Source organism: Trachemys scripta, chromosome 21 (genome assembly GCF_013100865.1).
Source record: "Trachemys scripta elegans isolate TJP31775 chromosome 21, CAS_Tse_1.0, whole genome shotgun sequence".
Taxonomy (NCBI): domain Eukaryota; kingdom Metazoa; phylum Chordata; order Testudines; family Emydidae; genus Trachemys; species Trachemys scripta.
The window spans coordinates 3,317,217-3,335,258 of NC_048318.1; the positions used below are offsets into that span (position 1 = coordinate 3,317,217).

The 18,042-nt window shown below is 45.3% G+C and overlaps 1 protein-coding gene across 1 annotated transcript in view; it reads left to right on the top strand.

Moving 5' to 3' along the window:
- Nucleotides 1-18,042, top strand: part of DCPS (decapping enzyme, scavenger) — a 55,063-nt gene that overhangs the window by 732 nt on the left and 36,289 nt on the right. Inside the window, exon 2 of the mRNA XM_034754720.1 lies at nt 8,725-8,893. Coding sequence (XP_034610611.1) covers nt 8,725-8,893 — 169 coding nt within the window. The remainder of the gene's footprint in view (nt 1-8,724; nt 8,894-18,042) is intronic.

Genomic DNA, 18,042 nt, shown 5'->3' on the forward strand with positions numbered 1-18,042 from the left:
GGGGGGGGGAGATTGGTGAAGTGGGGGCATTGCTTTGAGCCAAGGATGCGGGTTGGGGGGGGGTCATGTCCTTGGGGTGGTTGTCCTGCCCCACAATCTTGCCTGATAAAATCCCTGTTCCTTCTTTTTACCCTCTGTGCAGGGGAGGGACAGATGGGGCAGGGCATCTCCCATGGCAGGGCCCCCCAATGTTTGCCTTACCATGTCCTGGGGAAAGGGCCCTAAGTCTCTGACTCTTGTAGACTCCCTCCTTTCTCTTGCCTGTTCGTGGGGTCACTTGGGCTCTTCCAAACACCCTTCCCATCCCCAACCTTCTTGGAAGCCTGTTTTCCCCATGGAAGCACTAGCACCTGCTAGTTACACCCGGACAGCTGGGAGACTTGGCTCCTTCGCCCAGGCCTGGCACTTGGTGGTTAAAAACTGCCCTGAGTTTCTTTAAAAAAATCCATTTCCCTCCTTGTTTGGTACATGTGAAATATCAGGATCTTGCTTCCCTTTGCTTGCCGGAAGACTAAGGCCTGGTGTACACTTAAAAGATAGATCAACTTAGCTATGTCACTCAGGACTGTGACAGATTTCATGCCCAGAATGCCATGGTTAGGCTGACCTACCCCCAGTTTAGACACAGCTAGGTTGATAGAAGAATTCTTCTGTCAAGCTCGCTACCGCCTCTCAAAGAGGTGGAGTAACTACATTGAAGGAAAAATCACTTTCTTCGGTGTAGGAAGCGTCTGCACTATGGGGGTACAGCTTCAGCACTGCTGGTGTAGTCGCTGTAGTGTAGACGTGGCCTTAGGTGAGAGTGTTGCAGCCTCTGAACAGTGACATCACAAGTGCTGTAATCTTAGTTGAGACCCCCGCAATGATGGATGGAGGGGAGAAACGCTAATTCTTAGAAGCAAGAGCATACTTTAGACTTCATAAAAGGCACAAATGACTCTTTCCACTTTGCAGTTCATTTTTAAGCTGTTTTTATCTTTGTCTCTAACCCTCTTTTGTACTGACATAGTTACTTCAGCTGAGGAAGAGAAATCATGTTCTTTTCTCCTTGCTTCATTTGTGTCGGGTGGGTTTTGATGTCTTCTGCTCCCTCTGGAGAAAGGAATCAATGTATGGTTTGTGTGCTGTTGACATAGTAATAAACCGTAAATCAGTGAATATAAAATGAATTGTAGTGTCACTTTAAAAGTATTATGGGTGTTTGTAGGGGGCACAGCTTGGTTTTCTCCCACTCTGTTTCCCAAGGGATAAGATGAGTAATGCATATACAATGGCACCCGCCTCCCTCCCTCCCTCCCCCTTCACCACTAGGCTGCACGTTTTTGAGGTTGAAGCAGTTCCTAAAACTGTTAAGCCAACCTTGGTTGGCTTTGAATTCCTTCTCATCAGAAGGCCGTCCCTCTTCGGCGGGAGGTTTGAACAACGCGTAGAGGCTAAGAGCCTTTTCTCGCACCGTGTTGCCATCGATAGGCACACGTTTACTGTTCATGTCTTCCAGCCATAAGTTTAATGCCTTTTCAGTCTTCACTAAAGTCTTATCACGCACCTGGCTTGTCACCTTAGCAGTTATTGGAGCACTTGATGCCACTTGATGGCTTGACAAATTTCTCTCTCTCGAATCTTGATGGCATGGATGCTAGATTCGTTGTGGCCATATTTACGTGCCATGTTGGAGACCGACATACTGTCTCTCAGTAAGTCCAACACAGCCAAATTTTCCTCCAGCGTTGGAACAGATCACTGTTTCTTCGGTTGAGCACCAGATGAAGTAGTTGGCTTGCGTTTAGGGGCCATGTTGTACAAAAAATACGTACCTTTAAACACTAGAATCACACTCAGCGTGGCGAGATGCTCACACTATGAGAGGCATGCAGGAACTGAGACCGACTGAGGGAACAGCAGATTCACGTCTCCCATCTCACGCTCACCCCGGGACATACACTCATTGCGCGCGTATAGTTGAATTTGCGTAAGTTAAATGCGCGCATGATGCGACTCCACTGTACATAATCGCCCAAGGGAAATGGTAGGAGCCACATTGCCTAGGCTCTTAAAAACTAGGCTGGAGAAAAGTCTTAAAAATATTTTGCAGGGTACAATCTTGCCTTTGTCCCCAGGTCAGATGGACTGGATGAACTAATGGGTCTTTTGCACTTTTATGTTGTGATGCTGTAGGTTTTTCACTGGGTTACAATTTGCCATAGCTGATGCCTGCAGTGCTTGTTAATATATTTTCCAGCCCTCTTCTCAGTTCTCTGCTTTGCAGTGACGTGCTGGAATTGCATTCCTTCTGTGCTCTAGGTGAGGATGTCTCTCTCTCTCTTTTTTTTTTTTTTTAAAGGAGATCTAAATCCAATTTCCATTATTAAAATTATCCAAGTAAATCAAATCCTTCTGTCATGCCCAGTAAATCCTTGGAATGTAAGAAGCACGGAGCAAATGACTTAAAAATAAATAAATAAATAAAAATAAAAGTGGCGTGAGCTTCAAACCATATGAGGAAAGCACCTCTGGTTCTGTGTTTTAATGAGCAAGATAGTCAGCATGGGCGCTGATTCGCCTCCAAAGCCTGAGGAGAGCCAGAGAGGGCAGGACTGCATCATCTCATGATTTCCGCAGCTCCTTGCTTGAAACACACATGAGCAGAAGCAAGATCCACCAACTGGTTTTCTCGTGAAGATTTATTACTGCTGTGTGTGCCTGGTTTGAGCTTGGAAAGGAATTTGGGCTGACTTGGGCAGGAAGAGGAAATGGCAATCATTCTGGTTGTAACATTCTCACTAGCTGTGTGAGTGGATTAGTTGGACTGGGGACTCCTTGCCTCAGCAATAATAATTATAAATGGCCATTTCACCCAAGAGTGTTTTGCAAGCTTTAAGGAAGCTTTATAACACCTCGGGGAAGCAGGTCTGTTCATTTTCCAGATGATCAGACTGCAGTGCGGGGGGTTAAGTGAGGTGGCCATGGCACCCCAGGAGTTTTGAGTCCCAATCCTGTGATCTAACCACTAGATCATCCACCTTTCCTCAAATCACATGGTACTGAGAGAGTCATCATCATAGGAGGAAGCACATTGTTTGTCCAGTCAAATTGGGGGAGGGCAGTATGGAGGAAATGAATTGGGCTTTAGACTGACTTTTTTTTTAAGCCTGGTCACTACAGAATCTGAATATCTTTTATATCTTTGTGACCCCATTGTCTTCAGTGGAGTTACTCCTGCCTGGCACTGGTACGAGAGGTCAGATTTGGGTTCTAGGTGTGGAAATCCATTGTACTCGTACTGATTCAAATTCAGCCCTGCCGTGAGCAGGTGCAGGTCTCATTGAAGTCACATGGAGCTGTACACCTGCTTACCACCAGGAATGAAACTAGCCCCAGGAGTGCTGGGGACAGTTAGTGGGTAAGAGAGGGGTTGCTTTTTCGTATTCCATCCTAGTGTTGTTTCTGGTTTTCATCCCTTCAGAATGTATGCTACCCTTCTTTTCCAGACCTACTGAATGTCAAGTTGGTGCTAGATATGCTGTTTCTTCCATTGATACCACCCTTCACATCACGGTTGATTTGACCTAGAGCTGTCTTTGGTCTGGAGCTTAAGTATTTTGTAAAATGGTCTCACACACACACACACACACACACACTCTCTCTCTCTCTCTCTCCTCTGCATATAGTAAATGTTTCTGTGTGAAGTCTGTCTGAAACCTAGGTTCTGCTGAGATGATGCTTATGATTTTCAGCATGAGCAGACTCCAACGTAACTAATTCCAGTACTGAACAATACAAAAGAGCGGAATACAGATCCCCTACCACAGTCCCTTGGCTGCCCCTTTTGTAATTTCTTTACAGAGTAACTGAACCCTGAAGAAAAACAAGTTTTCAAAAGTGCCAGCCAAAAAGCAATCTCCCATTTGTGAGTCCTCTGAGGCCATCCTTCCTGCTGCTGCATTGTGCTAGATTCAAAGGAGATCGTGCTAGGGCAGCAGGAAGGTCATGTCAATCCTTCTCATTCTTGTTTTAATTCTCCCCCAAAGCCCTTTCAAACTCCTAGTCTTCGGCACAAGTGCAGGGTAAGGAAAACTGCCCCCAAAGGGGAGTTTTATTATTATTTACAAATTGTTAATTTGGGGCAACTCTACAGTGCTCTGAATGTGAAATTAGAGACAGGCAAAGAATCGGAATTGATCAAGAAGAAGCGGAAACAGTTTTAGCTTCTCTTATGCATGTGCAAGGCAGGAGGTGTTAAATAAACGCCCAGGATGCTGTAACAGGGTGGCAGAGCTCTTCCGTTGCCCCACCCTATTAGTAGGTGTTTGAAGCCTGCAAGGAAATGCTGACTAATTCCTGCTGACTCCCCGGGCCAGGTGTAGCTTGTTAATTCCACCCTGGCTTTAAGGGAGGTGGAAAAGGCCCTTTGGGCAGTGGGATGTAGGGACGAGAAGTTCTAAAGGACCCTTTGGAACTTCCAAGCCTGGAAGCAAACTTGGGCTGAGGCTTTTATGTTGTTAGGTTTGTTGTTAAATCCATTCGTGTGTGTGTGTGTGTGTGTGTGTGTGTGTGTGTGTGTGTGTGTGTTGTACCTGTGCAGCATGTATGGCTTTTGTTTTGGAGGAATGCCACCCGCTGACAGATGTCTAGAATATAGAGCGAGATCCTTGAGTACAGCAGTGAGAAAAGAATGGAGAGTAATATTGGAGTCAGTGTCTACGACAATTATGTTAACTCACTAGATGGTGGGTATTATGTAAATAAGGGGTAATGCTTTCAAAAGCAGCCACCTCTTGTTTTCACAGGTAATTTACGTGCCTTTGTGAGGTTTACCCAAGGAGGACAATAATACGTACAACAGGTTTGTTCCTTACGAGGTGGCTGTAAGATTCCATCTGGCAAAATCCAGAAGACCTGGCCCCAAATCTTCATAACACCCTGAAAAGCTCAATGAAACCTACTAGAATATGGTTGCAAGCCAGGTGAAATGGTTTTCTTCAGCAGACAGTCAGCAGGATCGTGCTCTTTGTGGCTAGGTGTTGCCCACTTCCAACTACTATGGAGTGTTACATGATCCTCTCTAAGCAATGTTGGACATAGAAAGGGAGACACAAATTACCAGCCCCTCTCTGAACCACTATGGGAAACTCTTCCTTTCCTCTGTGTCCTTCTGCTCAGGAATTCCCACCATCCTGACACTTGCAAGTCACTGCTTGAATCTAATTGTGTCCCCCAGTCCTGAAATCTATAGCATTACTTGCCCAGTTAGGTCCGTTCTCTCCCATTCACTTTTGTTAGTGGAAATTGACTGTTGCTTGGGTTGCATTTGGTTAGTTCCTCAGGTCTCTTTTTTTCCTAAGTGAATTCAGTACTAGTAAACGATGCTGGATTGATGAGTGAATTCAGTACTAGTAAACGATGCTGGATTGACGGCTGTAAAGTCCATCCACCCCCAATATGTTCAGTATAGGCAAGAGCAGTATTAGCTTCCATGGTTACTGTCCCAGCTGGCCCAGTTTGTCTCCCCTGCCCCTTACCTGAAGGGAATCTCCCATGGGATCACAAGAGGAGTTCAGTCTTCATGAGCCATTTGAACCCCAGTCTCTGAACCCTACAACCCCAGTTGAGTTGGCTTGTGTGGTGGGGAATTTGCCTATGAGATGTTGATTCCCCCACACACAACCGACCCCCAGCTTTGTCACTAAACAGCCTTCCCTTCCAACCCAGACTGGATTCACACCTGGGACTGAGAAGTGCAAAGCCCCAGGCTGCTCAGATCTATATAAGCGAGCCATGTGCTACTTGATCATTCAGATCCACATACTCCCAGTGGTATGAAGCCAGCTAGGGACATGCCTGAGATTCCATCTGGCAAAATCCAGAAGACCTGGCCCCAAACCTTCAAACAAGCTTTCGCTTTTTAACACCCTGAATAGTCTCTGCCTTTGACTAGTGACAGACTTCAAAACTGAGTGGAGGGAGGGAGGGAGGTGAATGTTTTAAAAAAATAGCCCCATTAAACTAGCCTTATTAAAATGTCTTTCCATTGAGAGACTTCTTTTCACGATAAGTTTAAGCATGTTAGAGTGGCTCAACAATTGCTTTTAAGTCTGGTGCTGTCCAAATCCAGTTTACTGTGCTGTGAAGCAGGCAAATATTGGAGTGGGGCGATTGCAATTGGTCTCGGTAACAAAGCATCAGAAACCTATCTAAAGCCTTAGATTATTTTTCTTATTAGCATATCTATTGCTTTTGGCCTGAAGATCAGTTTTTCATGTTTAAAGTGAAATTGAATTGCAAACTAGCTGGTAACTCAAACGCTGTAAATAAGACGGATGGACTTGCCACTCAGGGGCCATAAAATGGGAAATTTGTAAGTACTCTTTTAATTCAACTTTTACAGCCATACAGCCGCCAGAAAAGGTCTGACTGTAGCTCACAGCTCAGTATATAAGCTTGGTATACTATTGGGTTAGTCCTTATTGTCTGCAGTAAATCCACCTTTGAGAGAACTGAGGCAGATGAAGAAGTGTCAGGAAATTGCAAAGTGTCTCATAATTTCAAAGCAGCATGTTAATGTTGGATGAATAAATCCTTTAGAAGAGAAGACTAGAGTTTATTAGGTTCCATGGGCCAAATTCAGGCAGTAGGTATACATGGGTCAAATTAAACATTGTAAGTGGGTGTAAGGGTGTGTGAGTTAGAATAATTTACATACTGAGGGTGTGAGTTAAGGTGTCTTAAGTCTGGGAAAGTGAAGGATGTTAGCTTAATGCTTCTTGCATCCTCCTATTGGTTTGCCCTCCTTATTACATCCCTCTCTTCTCGTCCCTTGGCATGTAAATTACCCCAGCTTAGACTTGCTCGCTGTTCTGCAATTTACCTCATCTGACACAACACCTCTGAATAAGTCTGTGCCATCTCTCAAAGTGATGATACAGGAATTTGGGCCTGTACCTAATTACTGCATAACCAGGAACAAAGCAGAAGTGTGGCAAGAGCTGGGTCTAACCATCGCATCCCATCACCTGAACTACACAGCTCACACCCATCTTAAATTCTTGGATAAAGGCCTGAGTTTTCTGGAGATCCCATGAAATGGTACATAAAGCAGGTGGTATTCCCACTCTGCTCCAGACAAAGTCTGTAAGGTCAAACTCACCGCCTTCCTGGGATGTGACTTTATTAACAAAGTAACTGATAATACAATACAAGTTTCACCCCAGGCCTTCCCCCCCCCCCCCCCTTTCTGGTTGGGCTGTTTCTTCAAAGGGGTCTCTGTCCCAGACCCTATATCCTTCTACCCAGCAACCCAATTCCACCTCCTTTATATATGGAATGGAATCAAGGATATCACGAGTCAGTAGAAAACAGTCAGCATCTCTCTGTGGGGTTCCAACATCTGCTAACAGGCTGAGACAGCCGTACCACCCACCACCTGTGACAGAACTTCCTTACTCAGCCCCAAATTCACATAACAAATGGACGACTTAAAAGGAAGCTGGATGGCGTATTCCCTTAGTTGCCCAGGGCAAACATTCTTTGAAAAAGGCCTGCTCCCTCGAGCATTCAGTAGGTGAGTATTTGTGCATCTGTTTTGTGTGTTAGCTGCTGATGCATCTGATGACTCTGTCACAGTTCAGGGCGACTGCTACTGCACTTCCTTTCAGTGGTCCAGCCATGGCACCCTCTCTCAGGCTTCCAGTCCCCAGCTGTTGCCTGTCTTGGATGGAGACCCATGTCTCTCTCCCTTCAGACCGAGGTATTCCCAGGCGGCACAGTTCCCTGCCTTCTCTGTGTTATGCGCAGCAGAGGCAGGCAGTCCAAGCACATCTGCTTGCTTTCTCTTCAGAGACTGATAACCGAGTGATTGCTACAGTTACAGGTTACCACACAGAGTTTTCTAAGTGGGCCTACACTATTCTTAAGGTTAAAAGTGTTAGAGAAACCAGTTAAAAGAACAATAAAAGAACCTACACACATGCTAATAAGCTTACCAGAGTTCATCCCAATTCTCACTTGGGTTATGGTGGGATAAATTCTCCTCTCTACCCCCACACCTAGGTGAGTCCTTGGGGTTACAGTTCATCTCACAGCTTCAGCACACCCATGACAAGTTCAGTCCACCCTTTTGTACAGATCAGGAGTCTTTGACCTGGAGTTTCCAGAAGCAGGTAGTTAGTATACAGAGCGTATCGCCAAAGGGTGGCTTGGGAGAGGGAGAATTTGCATTCCCCTCACCTCATGGCATTTCCTACGGAAATTCACATCACACATGTAGTACCAAAAAGATCTTTGACTTCCCTGTGCCTTTCAGAGATAGCATTAATGTTATCTTTCTGCTAACGAAGTGCCATTCAATCTCTCACTAGTACATAAACATTTGCATTTCCAATACAATATACCCCAAAGGTATTAACTTTTAATCGGTAAGGTTTAACTTCATCCAATAAAGTTCAATCAGCATATTACAGGGTATTGCCAGTCTGTCACAGCCTCCACTTCTCTCCCTTACATAGCCCTCACATCCTCTTCAGAGTGAAGAACAGTATCTGCAACCGTGCAGGTTAAGTGGCCAGAGGCAAGTATGCTGCTGGTTGTTAGCAGGTGAGCTCTCCATCCCGTTGATGGGAAGCGGCTAATGCTAGGAAGCTGCGTGGCTACTGCAGTGATGGAGGGTATATAAGTGCTGAGCTAGGATAAATTTGATGTATGCCGGCTGATCTTGACCTCTAACTCTAGGTGAATGGAGCCTCTGGCGATGCAAAGGATGCTGTAGTGATCCTGGAGAAGACTCCCTTCCAGGAGGAAAGCATCTCCGACCTGCTGAAGAAACACACGAAGTTGAAGCTCCAGATGTCCAATGATATCTACAGCACCTACCACCTGTACCCACCGCCACAGCTGAGTGGTAAGCAGATAAAATGTGTGGAGACTCTCTGACACCTGCTGGTAACCTAAAGAACCGTGGTGCCTAGGGTGCAGTGGGGGCTTCCCATGTCTTAGTCAACGTATTTGTGTGTTTCAGGAGGAGGGTGAGTCCAGTGTTACTGCTGTGCTGTGGTGAGGGGAAGAGAAACAGAGTGCTAGGATAGCTCACCCTGTAGTTAACCATGTGGCTTAGCTGATAAAGCTCTGACTTTGAATGTGCCATCTCTCCCTCTGTCAATAGGGCTAATGATACTTATCCATCTCTGAAGAAGAGGCCATTGATGGGAGACTGTATATAATGCAAGCTATTATTACGTTTGGAGAATTCCTTGCATCCATACCCAGAAAATAATCTTTATGCTGGTTCTTTTGATACAGTCAAATCCCCACCACAATTTAATAGACAGCAGCAAACCTGGAGGGGATGGAAAAGAGAGGGAGAGATGGCACAAACCAAAGAACATGGATGCTTATCCATTCCCACATTCTCTCTTTCACTTGTACACAACCTTGGGTCCCTTGTCCTGCATTAGGACGTCACAAATAACCTTTGTGGAGTTGTTAACCTTTCCTGTGACAGCCTCCTCTCATTCTCGGACAACATCTCACATTTTCTTTTTGTTGGGCTAACGTTTTCTTGTAGGACAGACAAGTAACATGCCAGCAGTGGGACTATAGATGCGTGTGACCTTGAATGTCTGGTGCACACGGGCACCTGGGTTTATCTCCCTTTTTGTCTGCTTTGTAGTGATTTCACTCCTTCATGCATAACTGGTTAATAGTCAAATGTACTAGGTCAGGAATTTCACCATCTCCCGATGGCTGTGAAGCCTCTGTTTTTCCTAGGGAAGGAGGGACAGTTTAGTGCAATAAGGGGATTTGTGGAGGAATTTGCACTAGCCTAATCAGTAAGTCACCAATCTGTTTTTGGTGTTTCAAATGCCCCTTTCAAGGTAGTATCTAAGCATCAGTTACAGAATTGAGATTTGCATTGAGCTTGTTTATAAGGAACCCAGCTCTTCATCATGCCCAGGTTCAGTGGCTTGGAGTTGGAGTTTCCTCCTCCCTCCCCTCTTGTTCTCTCTCCTTTGTTACTGTGGGAAGGCTTTTTTCCAAAGGGTGTTTGGCACCAGGTTTGGGAGAAACATCTCTGAGCTGGTCTCAAAGACGCTGATTTTAGAACCACAAATTCTTTCTCTGACACTGACTAGGATCAAACATGCTGTCCAGTTTCAATCCATTAACCGTGTAAAACTTGTACCATACAGCAGGTAGCTATAAATAGGAAACTTTTACCTTCCCATGATGTCACATCCTAATAGTAGGAAAATGCATTAGTTCATTGCAAGAAAGTATGATAAGGTGATTGTTCCTGTTGTCCAACATAAAGAGAGCATTACAGAGGCTGCTGTCTGCATCAGATCCTTTGCACGGTTACCATTCAATAATTCAAAGGAAGCTTGCTTTGTAGCTTGGTATTGTTTGGCAGTGCTTTTGAGTTGTCTGTTTCAGTGGGTGATGAGATGCCGTGATTTCCACAAGGTGGCATCGTTGCATTAGAATGCCAGAATCTCTCTCCATAATAATAATACTGAGTAATGGGAAACCTTAGGCACTGGTATTTGATTTCTCTTTTACCATCTTGCTACAGCAGCATATAACTTTATCATCGGTGTGATGGCAGCAGTATTATTCTTCTAGATTTATATCAGGCCCAGGACCTTGTATTTAGTGGTCTAAGAATACATTTGAAGAAAAAAAAAAAAACAAACCCCAACCTCAAATGGCTCTAGTTAACCCTCAGACGTATTAATAAAATTCTTGCCCCTCACATGCCTGGTTGTCCAATCTCGGTGACAACCCATTACTGAAAATAAAATAGAGGCCTGTGAAAAAGAGCAGGCCTTCATTGTCACCTGAACAGCACCAAATTCCAGCTTTGGAGGAACCATTGCAGGGAGCGAGTTCTACTGGTGCAAGGAAGCCATGTCTCGGTCACAATGGATCGAGCCTTCTAAAATGCCATGTATTACATAGACTAGACACCTGTGATAAAAAAGTAATTACATGGATGCTCACCTCTTACAGCAGGACCAACACCTGCTGTAGCTCAGGTGTGGTGCTGGACCGAGGCCTAGCATGTGAACAGTTGATAATTTGCCTTGGGCTGTGTAGTTTTGATGCCATGAACTCCTGAGTTGTAATCTCTGCTCTGCCACTGTCTCCTTTGTAGCTGTAGGCAACTCACTTCACTGTCCTACCTCAGTCTGCCCATCTGTGAAATGGGGATAATATCTTCCTATGGGCATGTTGTGAGGAATAGTTCGTGTATATAACCCATCTGAGGTCCTTGGATGGAAGGGTCGGTAAAAGCACAAGGGGAGGGAAAGTAGTTCAAGTTTGTAAAGTGCTTTGACACTATAAAAAGTAAAATGGAAATACTGGAGTGAGAGATCCCCTAGGCACTGCAGGAAGCAGTGTTGGTGACTCAGTAATAAGTGTTCTTCCCTCTGAATCATAAAAAACAAATGCCCCACATGATTTGGGGCCTTGTGGTACCAGTGGCATCATCCGTCAGCTGCAATGTAAAACCCCAAACCCTGCTGATTTCTGGCTACTAAAGATCCCATAGAAGGCCCTTTTTGTTGCAGTGTCCTGACTAGATTCCCAAACCAGATAATTCCGTTCTGCCTCCCTGAATTTCCCCTGATCTTGCAGTTGGCAATGGGATTCTTCATCTCCTGACCTAAATTATGTAGAGCTGTAATATGCTTTGTAACAGCTGCTATGTTTTACCCCAGAATTGGCTGCGTTTCTCTGATTACACTGTAAAATGATTCCTATTGGTAAAGGGCTTTGGGGTGGGCGGTGCCATATAAATGATAAATTGATATTTGAAGCTTGAAATGATGTGGACAGTTTCCTGAACCAGCTTTTTCTGATGTGAATAATTTACAGCATGCACATGTGAGACAGAGGGAAACTTGGCCATTTGGTTTAACCTCTCCCAGGCCAGGTTGCTCTAGCATGCTGACAAGACCTAACGAAAGGAAACGTTTCTGTTTCATACGGGCTGCAATCAGTGCAAAGGGAAAAGTTTGCTCCCCTATCAAAACTACATGCTGTGGCCATTCGGGACCTGTATTTAGTGTCCAGTAGAGCGCCAGTGGCCATAGAAGGTAGGAGTTTATTTACAGCATTAAAATACATTAATGACATCAAATGGCAAAGTGGAGAAAAATTAAACCAAAGCTAAGCCAAATCAGTGCATCCTAGCCCGAAGGCCACTAGATCCAGCCTTTGAATTAGAAAGCACGAGGGAGTTCCAAAGGCAATGGTGAGAGAAACCTAAGGCCAGGGGTGAAAGTAAGACGGTATGAGCCGGTATGGCGTACCGGTAAAAGGTAGCCAGACGTACCTGAAAAAGGTAGCCACCAGTACCAGCCCATACTGCTGACTTTAACGTCGCTGCCCCTTTTGCACCCCCCATCGGTGGCCCTGCTGGGTCCCTACCAGCAGCAACGACCCGGCAGGGACGCTGATGGGAGGGTGCAAAAGGGGCAGTGAATGTCGCTGCCCCTTTTACCCTCCTGGCCGCCGCCGACAGGGGTGGGGGAGGGCAGGGCAAAAGAAGTAGCTGCCCCGGAGCCACGATTTAAAAGGGCCTGGGGCTCTGAGTCCTTTAAATCACCGCTGGAGCCCTGGGCAGCACAGGCCAGGGAGCTCAGATGGACTGGTTGGGACAGTGACCCCCCACAGCCCCGCCCCTTCCACCCGAGGTCCCGCCCCTTTCGGGGGGGCCAGAGCAGCCCTGTACTGGTAAGAGCTCTATTTTACTTTCACCCCTGCCTAAGGCTGCCCCCGGAGACTCTTAGCCTAGAAACCCTCCAGACTGTCTTAAATGCCACAGTAGAATATAAGGGGAAAGATGGGCTTCCTAGATAATAAGGCCTGGGACCACTAAAAGCTTTATAGAAAATTACTGAACCCTTGAGCTGCACTTAAGTCTGGCTTTTGGGCCTGCTTTAACTCCCTTTGAAGTCAATGAATCTCCCCATTGATTTTAATGGGTGTTGGATCATATTGTTTGTCCCTGTAATGTCTAGGGTGACCAGACAGCAAGTGTAAAAAATCAGGACAGGCGTTGGGGGGTAATAGGAGCCTATATAAGAAAAAGACCCAAAAATCGGGACTGTCCCTATAAATCGGGACATCTGGTCACCCTAGTAATGTCTGAAAAGTGATGCGCTGAAACCTGCAGGCTCAGTGTCTATTTTACACTTCAAACATCCTACCTCTCTGGCAGCATTTAAGTGTCACAAATTGAAGGATCATTTTTCCCTTCCACCCTATCAAGTCTTGGCCAGCCTTCCTCAAAGGTGTCTCTGAAATACTCACTTTATTACTCTAGTAAACTTTCCTTTATAGGGTTGTCTCCTGCCTTTACAAAATGTAAACTGATATCCATAATCAAACCATCAAAGGGCCAAAAAGTGCTAGTTAAATTTTTACATAGGTTTTTATTATATTTCCATGTGTTGTAGCTTTGTTATACACGGTTGCCTGTGTCACACCTCACTGGTAGCATCTTGCTGTTGCTGGACCAAACTTGTAAGGTAAGAGAATAACCTCCCAGCTTTCTCCAGTTAAGGCTGGGTTAATCCACAAGGTTGCACTGGCATTTGCTGCCTATCCTGAATGGCTAGCAAAGTGTTGTGTGTGGGGTTTTTTTTTTGCTTTTCTCCCCACTTCCTTGATATACCTGAAGTGAGCATGAATTTTTCTCCCGGGAAGATAGGACAGAAGCAAGTGAAGTGAGGATGGAGAAATTGCACAGGGATTTGGAAGAGACTTGGGTTCTGTTCCCAGCTCTGCCACGCACTTGCTGTGCAAGTCACGGCACCTCCCTCTTCCTCACTTCTTCATCTGCAAAGTGGGGATAGTAACTTACCTCCCAGGAGGATTGGGAGTGCCTATAAACTCTGTATAAACTGCTTTGAGATCCTCATATGGAAGGTGCTATAGAAACACTTTGTGTTGTTGATGCATCCAATGCCTTTTTCTCTTCCTGAAGGGGCTTGTTTGGTTTTCTCGTCTGTATTTGCATTCTCTCACATACATGCATACCCAGGCCTCCAATTTGCTTTACCCAATGAAGGAGAGTGAAAAGAACTTGGCTTAATGTGGTTTGTAGACTACATGGTGTAACTAGTGTAAAAATGGGCCCGCTGAGAATGTGGGGCTAGGGGCTAGGATTGATCATGCTGAAAGATTTTAACAGGGACTTGCATTAGCTGTGGCTTAAAGAATGGTTGGCGTGACAACTGGAATATAGAGGTTTGTCCAGGTGCATGTTGTCTCACACCTGCGGAGTGACAACTTTTGAGTCCTGCATTATCTCCCATGGTCCTCTCTGCAGCTCCACCTCCCTCTGGAAAGAAGAATAGGGTGACCAAGTGTCCCAATTTTTATAGGGCAGTCCTGATATTCAGGGCTTTGGCTTATATCTGTGCCTATTGCCCCTGACCCCCATCCCAATTTTTCACACTTGCCTTCTGGTCACCCTACTGAAGAGTCACATCTTTTACTCCTGGGGGAATTCTGTGCCAAAAAATTAAAAATTCTGTACACAATATTTTGAAATTCTGCATATTTCATTTGTCAAAATAAAGCAATATAATCACACTGGTTTCAATTATTTTGGTAACTTATTTAAACTACAATACAATGGATGGAGAATGGGAGTGGGGAGCATTGGAGGAAATCGCCAAAGCCCCTTTGTCTAATAGTAATGTAGCTAGGTTTGACCCTTTATTTCTAGTTATTATTCAACAAGCCATATGCTCAGTGTTACATCATAGGCAACTGAAGAGCAAATGAGGGGTGGGGAATCAAACTTACAATTTATATTGGCTATTGTCCATCTCCACAAAGGTAAGAAACAGTTCATGGAGCACATTTTGATAGGAAATTTTTTCAGTCCAAAAATTTAGACCAGTTCTAATCACTAAAGCACCATAAGCATTTATAGGGCCATACTGTCCTTTGCACCACTCTGGCAATGTAAAGGAGCCTTTTTACCCCTGTTTTATACTCCTGGGGGAATTCACAAAGACAATAGGAACAATTCACTAAGCAGGCAGGCTGCTACATTCTGTTCTGCCTGAGGACAGAACCTGCCCCACACCTACCTCCTCAGAAATATCCCAGAGTCCTGCCCCTCCGTGCCAAGTGTGTCATAATAGCAAGCAAGAGGGACAGTCTCTCTCTCTCTCTCTCTCTCTCACCCGCACGCCTGCCCAGCCACTCCCTGTGGTGATTTACGTGTGTACCGGCTGCTCTGGGCACCTGAACCAACCTGCCTGAGCTGCTGGGGAGGAGCTCGTGACTGCTCTTGTGGCCTCCCTTTGCTTCCCTATCAGAAGTCATTTTTCTGCAAAGAAATCTGCAGGGGACATGAATTCTGCGCATGCACAGTGACGCAGAATTCCCCCAGGAGTAACATCTATTTTTGTGCTTTATAATGTTTAAAAAGTCCTGCTAGAGGGCATCAGTAGGAGGGTTAATGGTCCTTGGAGGGGATGCAGAGGCAACAGGAGTGCAGTATGTGCATGCAATGAATTATTGTGCCACATTGCAGCAGGGATCCAAACAGCTGCCTATTGCACTGCCAGGATCCGATCAGCAAGATCAGTCGAGGTACTAATTCCCTGCCATTTGTCAGCAACAGTCCTTACCATTCGGATCGGAAGCTGTCACTGTGCAGTGGCTATGTGAAGATTCAGAGTCTAGTAAGCCTCTCTTTACTAGAATATGGATGACTTATGGGACCTTAATCTCGTCAGCTTCCTACACCGACATCTCATTAAAATTTCACAGAGGAAAATGTAAGTAGGGTAAATAATGAACTCGGCAAGGAGAAATCTTCCAACCCTCCAGCCCTTTTTGGCAGTTTATGTCCCACTTTCACAGAGTAAAAATGATTCTTTTTTTTTTTTTAAAGGAAATTCTACCTATAAGGAAATGAGGCCCGTGATGTATCAGCCGCCTTGCTCCCTAAAGAGCTTCAGAAACTGCCACATAGACTTCTCCTTGACTAGGCTCTGCAGGTTTCTCTTTACCTTCCCAGATTTGTTACATGCTGCTCCAGGCTTCAGAAATCAATGCCGTCTAATCACTTGATTCTAGTCTCTCTGCTGCACAGTTGGTGCTGGTAGTGTGGGTGGTCCTTCTTGGTGTCTAGCAAATTGCTGTGTGGTCTTGGTAGCTGCATTTGTAGACCAATCACTTTAGTTGACCCAGCTCAGAGTTTCTCTCTCAATTTCAAGTGTGGAGATGGTCCGAATCGACCATGTCATGTGAACAACGGACTTCCCCAAGGACCTGTACTGGCGCCGATGCTCTTTAATATACATGCAGGTGATCTGCTGCCCATCTTGACAACTCAATTAATGCATTCTGATGACATCTGCCTGGAAGTCGCCAGAAGGAGCTTTGAGGAGCCGGAGTCCTGCCTGTCATCTGAACTTGACCCCTTGGCCAAGTACTTTTCAAAGTGGTGACTTAAACTAAATGTACTAAAGACTGTGCCATTTTGTTTCCATCTCATCACCTCATCTCATTGGCAGCTGCGGGTCCTGAGCAACCAGACGATCATTTTTGAACTGTATCCTACTTATTTGGGGATAAAGCTTGACCAGGCTCTGTCCTTTTGACGACACATCAAGAAGACAGGTGGTAAAATCCAGTTGAGAGTTGCACTCCTCTGTGGGTTTTGTGGCAACTCATGGGGTGTTAGCACTGCAATCTTATGGAAATCTACCAATGCCCTAATTATTGCACCTGCTGAATACAGTGTGGTAGTTTGGGGCTAGGCAAGGTGGGCTCAGCAATCAACTCTGCCATTTGGCTCATCATTGGTGCGACCCGGACAACCCGAGTTTCTAACCTTCTGGTCCTTGGTGGCATTGCTCCTTCAGTGATTAGGCGTAAAAACAGGGCCCTGGGCACATTATTGTGCACGGTCAGCCATCAAGACAGCTTATTTCGCAACTTCATCTCAAAGCCACACCTAAAACACCAGCTAAAGTCAAAATGCCTCTTCTCTGAAATTGTTGAGCCTGTCAGACGGCACATCATACAGAACCTTTCTAAGGAACAGTGCAGCAAGTGGTGCAGAACTCTATTTTGGATTGATGGCACATTTCTTAGCAGACAACTCAGATCTGTATCCCCTAGTCTCTCTGGATCAGCTCTCATATGTCCCTCAGAACAGCCATATGAACTGAAAGATCCTTCTTCATTACCACAGGATTTGTTGTGGTCACCGTGGTTTAACCTACATCTTTACTACTGGGGATTCTGCCCTGCCCTATAGAGCTCAAGAATAACAATATGCCATCTGGCTATGGACTGTCCTTTTTATCATTGTGAGAGTGGGTAGATAGGCTTGATGTCTCTGGATGCTGCTGCCATAATAGAGTGGCTACAGCACTTACCCAATATCTAATTCATTATTTGTGGCCGTTAGAAGCCAGATGCCAGAAGAAGTTGGAGAAATGACCTGTCCCTTCAACAGAAGAAGACAGGGGTTCTACTGCTCTGGGATGTGTATCTGAGCCAGTTCTGGTAAGTTAGGGATGGATGGAAGCTCAGTGTGTGAATGGGCAGTGAAGAAAGTGACAAGTGTGAACTGAAGTGGAGGAAAGATGCAGACGGCAGGGGAGGGATGTTCTTTGTAGCTTATTGCCCTTCTCTCCAGGCCCGAAGTCTTTGGTTTTCCATTCTTGTCATTATTTATCATTTGTCTGCTTTAACCACACTAAACATCTCTCGTCCCATCAGCAGGTGGTGTCCTGACCACATTTAAACCCACCCCCTTCAGGGGTCCAGTTAGCAATGCAATATAGCTTAATTTTGCACAGTACTTCTCATGCAAACTGTGTTCCAAAATATTCATGGGAGAAATGTGGGGGAAGAAACTACATGCTCTGAGCAAAGGTAAACATACATATATTAATATATATATATTTAAAAATGAGATTGGAACTGAGGAGGAGAGAGATGGGAAGGCTGCTCCTGACAACAGGGGCTGCGGAGAAGAAGGCTCTCACCCCAGCAATGGCCAGA